The 4,850-nt window shown below is 56.1% G+C and overlaps 1 protein-coding gene across 1 annotated transcript; it reads right to left on the bottom strand.

The window, feature by feature from the left end:
• Positions 1–994: 994 nt before the first annotated feature.
• On the bottom strand, positions 995–2,099 carry B0I36DRAFT_316271 (uncharacterized protein). Its single transcript, XM_046152999.1, has 2 exons — positions 1,484–2,099; positions 995–1,427 (listed from the first exon to the last, which is right to left on the bottom strand). The coding sequence occupies exons 1-2, from the start codon at positions 2,025–2,027 to the stop codon at positions 1,159–1,161; spliced, it is 813 nt and encodes a 270-aa protein (XP_046017564.1). The 5' UTR covers positions 2,028–2,099; the 3' UTR covers positions 995–1,158.
• Between the last annotated feature and the right edge of the window lie 2,751 nt (positions 2,100–4,850).

Raw genomic sequence — 4,850 nt, 5'->3', positions numbered from 1 at the left:
GCACTGTCGCCTAGCTCTCACCTCCGCATCCCATGCGACATCACTCACAACAGAGACATCCTCCTCCGATGCTGTCCTCATCTCTTCCAGCGGCCCCACGCCGGTCTCAGGCTCCTCCGTCCCATCTAACAGTCCTTCCTCCCAGGACGAGGAAGACGAAGAGGACCGAACACGCTCCTCCTCTCTGCTGCCCTGCATCATTGCAGACACCTCTTCGAGGATGCACACGTACTCCGTCTCCCCTTCTGCCGAAGGACAAGAAAAGGAAAATGAAAGGACAACGATCCTCTTGTTGTCGCACTCCGTAGTGTCGCTCTGCTTGCTGTTTTTCCGCCCGAAAATAAAAAAGGAGGGAAGAATGAGCTCCGCTGCCTCTCCCTGGGGAGGGTGCACACCCTCCCTTTGTAGTTTGCCAAGTAGGCAGCAACTGACCCAGTTGCATGCCCAAAGAGTAACGAAACTGGGCCACCAGCCCCGTTTCTGATAGGTGGAGCGGTAGGGTCCAGGGACCCACCCGCGTCAACGGTCAACGCCCATCTTACAAGTGAATCATACAGAGCTCGCACCAAATGCTCGCTAGATGGGCGTTCTGATTCGTCCAAAGGCCAAATTATTCCCTGTCGTATCCACTTTGGTCAACGAACTTCGTTGACGACGACCCCTTGGCTCGCCGTCGCCTCGTCCGTCTGTTGGTCACGCGCCATGCCACCTTCGGCGTCAGCCACGCTCCCACACTCTGTGTTTGTTGTTGCATAGCCATGGTTTCTCTTTGCAGTAGAAAATATGATTTCATCATCTCACTTCCGTGGTTATTCGCCACGTCGCTACGCTCGTGTGGCACAGGGCTGCCGCCCCGTACCCCGCGGTTCCGGAAAAGAAGTACCTCTTTTTAAGGAATTTATCTGCACAAGCAGGGTAAAAGCATGTCTTAGGACACGCATCTTGGTGGGGCAAAGTGAGGCCAGCCACTTTGAGTGTTTTGCACATCTCGTGATAATTTTGGGAGGTTGGTGCACCACTAAGCGCACCAGATTCTATTGTTCTACTCGCGTCACGTACACGAACGCTATCTAAGCCTGTGCACCGCACCAACGCCTGCTCTGCTCTATGCCACGCACCGAATCATCACGCTGCTACCATTCCATTACCCAAGTCATATCAAAAGATCACGTCGCATCCAAGCTCCAGCTGAAAATCAAAGTCGCCACAGTCGAAAGGGAGCTCTGTCGAGAAGTCAAACTGATGTGGCCCACTCAGCACGTCGAACCAAGTCGACGAGACAGGTAGGGAAGGCGGAGCCGGCTCCTGGACACACCCAGCCAACCCAAGGCTGTAGCCGTCCGCACCGGGAGGAATATCGTCGAGGAAGAGTCCGGAGAATGGGTCCTCCGACACACTGGGGATAGTAAGCGCCTGCTGCTCATAGTCTCCACGCTCCCTGTCAGTCTCGGGACATAACGGTGTCCGCCGCCCGCGTACTCACCTGTCTGTTGGACATCCTCCCCAATCTCAGCCCGTACCTGGTCAGACTGGAACATGACAATCATGTCATCCCAATCCTTAGGCGCTACCCTGCGTCGATCAGGCGACATCCTGTGCCCTCCCTTCTTATCCTTGTTCGCGTCCATGCGTGTCCTCAGGCTCCGCCGGAGGGCCGTATCAAGGCCCTTACTGCTCCCAAAAGTGCGCGACCCGTCCCGGATGGCCGTGGCCCACCGCTGAAGAAAGACGACAGCCCGCTCGTTCCTCTCCGGCCACTTCAAGTGGCACAGTCCCTCTGCCCCCGGGATTTTCCACTGCTTATGCCGCGCGACTGCGCGTATGCGCTGCCTCTGGGCACAGACGACCAAAGCGTCAAACCGGATCCTCCCATTCTGCTCCACGACCCGATTCGCATATATAGTGCAGGTGCTGCCGAACACCTGCTGACATCGTGAAGAAAACGAGGAATAGTCCTCTTCCTCTCCCGCTCGGAACGAGACCCAGAAGACCAAACTCCGTTGTCGAGGGACAGAAATAAAATCCATAGCTCCGCTGGGTATGTCGTGGTGTCGCGGTGTCGCGGTGTCGCTTCTTCCAAGCTGCGTGTTCGATCATACGTCCCGTAAGGGAGAGCTCCAAGCCCAACCGAAGCGGGCGGCCCACCCTTATTATACACAAGCAGTGCCAAATGCACAAAGGCAAACTGCTCTTTGTCCCCCAGAGCAAGCTCCGCACCCTGCATCGGCCCCCTCGGGCCAATCAGCCCCCGGCACATGGTCTCCGACCCACTCTCCGCGTTTCGCGCTAGCCAAGTCCGGGTTCCAGTGGCCACAGCCACCGTCCCCTTCAATAGTACGACTGTTCGCCCTTCGGCTCCCAGTCTATTAGGTAAGCGGTAGGGTCAGGACCCACCCGCGTCAACGGTCAACGCCCATCTTACAAGTGAATCATACAGAGCGCCCATACAAATGGTCGCGAAGATGGGCTGTGATTCGTCCAATCGACGAAATATTCCCTGTCGTATCCACTTTGGTCAACGAACTTCGTTGACGACGACCCCTTGGCTCGCCGTCGCCTCGTCCGTCTGTTGGTCACGCGCCATGCCACCTTCGGCGTCAGCCACGCTCCCACACTCTGTGTTTGTTGTTGCATAGCCATGGTGTTTCTACTAGTAGTAACAATATGATTTCATCATTGCTCTTCGAGGTGAGCGCCAGGGTCCTGCGGACCACGGCACAGGGGGCTTCCCCCTGTAACCCCTTCTTTCCGGAATAGAAGTACCTCTTTTTGACAGCATGCAGTCAAAGTAATAAAGGCATGCTCTAGGGCACGCATCTCTGGATTTTTGAAGCCACCACAGGTGACTGTTTGAGTCATCTCACGATATTCTCTGGTGGTTAGTACACCACTGCACACGTTAATTGTTCCACAAAAGAAAACCCTTTCACACTCGTCCCACAGCTGTTATGAGAACGCAATCGCACATCACTGGTCCCAATAGGTCCCACCGCACGATAGAGAACGCCCGGTCTCTTACAAGAAGAGTATCTCGGATACAAAGGGTAATACCTATAACAATGCACCAGACGGACATCCATATCCTAGCAGGACTGGGAAAGCCCCAGCTACTTCTCCGCGACAGTACAATGTACCGCACCTCCCCGTGGAGTGCAGTCCAGCAGCAGAAGAGACAGGAAGAAGAACCGACCTCCCCTCCCGGTTGGCCAGTGAGACCACAAGAGCGTCCCAGCGCTCGTGAAGGGAAGACGCCTCAGCCCCGCACGTGGCTGATCAAGACTGCCTCAGCAAATAACCACCTCCTCCCGAGGACAAGACAACCCGACACCTCCACGTCACATGTTCCGGATGTTCGGCGCATGACGGAACTGATCAAGCTCGTTAGCCTGTTACCCATAACAGAAACCGCCCCGGACGACACCACGGCAGGAACGCATACTCACCTCGCCAGAGTCGATGACAAGCATACCATCTCTCGTCACTCCCATTCCCGTACCCATGTCCCATACAGTCTGGAAACTCGGCGCCAAGCCTCATGACTAGAAAACGCAACCGGACAGGTGCTCTGGTAGTACCACTCCATGGCTCGGCCAGCAGTAGCCTGCTTGATAACGCACGTGCATGTGCTAGGAGGACAGCCCTTCGACTGATCTCCGCCAGATGAAACAGACGTATCCGTCATCGGATCCCTAGCGTGATCGCCAGCAAGAATGCCTACCAATGGTCAGTAGCCGACGCTGTCGCAACCCGTGCCCTCACACGGTCGCCCCACGGGCCAACAAACACTCCAACGGCCGCCGCAACGGCCGCCACACCTGCGGCCACACCTAAAGACAGGGGGGTTCCTCCGTCCTTCCACCAAATACCGCACACTCCGCTCACTCACAGATAATCGTCCCGTCACTATCGTCCTCCGGTCTGATATAGGCGCCACAGCGCTCTCGTGAAAAATACGCGCTTTCGTGATATTCTGGGAAGCTGTTCCCCAGCTACTCTGCCTAACAGTCCAAAGCCCTCCGGCTTTTTATGGCCAGCGCCCCAGCGCCAGAAAAAACTGCAACCCTCTGCAGTCACCCTCCAGGCCCCGCCCATCGCCTCCCCCTCGGGCCAATCAGCCCCGGCACATGGTCTCCGACCCACTCTCCGCGTTTCGCGCTAGCCAAGTCCGGGTTCCAGTGGCCACAGCCACCGTCCCCTTCAATAGTACGACTGTTCGCCCTTCGGCTCCCAGTCTATTAGGTAAGCGGTAGGGTCAGGACCCACCCGCGTCAACGGTCAACGCCCATCTTACAAGTGAATCATACAGAGCTCGCACCAAATGCTCGCTAGATGGGCGTTCTGATTCGCTCAAATCGCGAAATATTCCCTGTCGTATCCACTTTGGTCAACGAACTTCGTTGACGACGACCCCTTGGCTCGCCGTCGCCTCGTCCGTCTGTTGGTCACGCGCCATGCACCTTCGGCGTCAGCCACGCTCCCAGCTTCCAGCGTTGTTGTTGTTATAGCCATATGTTCTACTAGTAGTAACAGCATTCATTCTTCATGTCTCTTCGAGTTATTCGCCACGGCTGCTGCGCAGCTAGTGGCACAGGGCTGCCGCCCGTACCCCGCGGTTCCGGAAAGGAAGTACCTCTTTTTAACATTACTAGCGGTAATCGTAGGGTAAAAGCATGCTTACACAGCACGCATGGTCCCGGGAGAAGCGAGGCACACTTGTTGGTGCCGTCGAAGGGGGTAGGAGCTTAGGGTTAGAAAAAGGGAGCGCCCCAGCGCGACCCAGGGCCTCTAGAAAAGATACTCTCATCACTTCGTTTGTGCATGCACTCTGTTCATCTCATTCATTTCGTTTA

The sequence above is a fragment of the Microdochium trichocladiopsis genome, assembly GCF_020744255.1.
Source record: "Microdochium trichocladiopsis strain MPI-CAGE-CH-0230 chromosome Unknown B0I36scaffold_2, whole genome shotgun sequence".
NCBI lineage: Eukaryota > Fungi > Ascomycota > Sordariomycetes > Xylariales > Microdochiaceae > Microdochium > Microdochium trichocladiopsis.
The sequence above is the reverse complement of the archived record's forward strand: the minus strand, read 5'-3'. Positions and strand labels throughout refer to the sequence as shown.

What these genes read in the sequence shown, in the direction of transcription:
- B0I36DRAFT_316271 (XM_046152999.1), bottom strand. Translation starts at nt 2,027, where the DNA reads ATGGATTTTATTTCTGTCCCTCGACAACGGAGTTTGGTCTTCTGGGTC. An exon ending in GGAGGATGTCCAACAGACAG is followed by an intron (nt 1,428 to 1,483) that starts GTGAGTACGCGG and finishes GGGAGCGTGGAG; the next exon opens with ACTATGAGCAGCAGGCGCTT.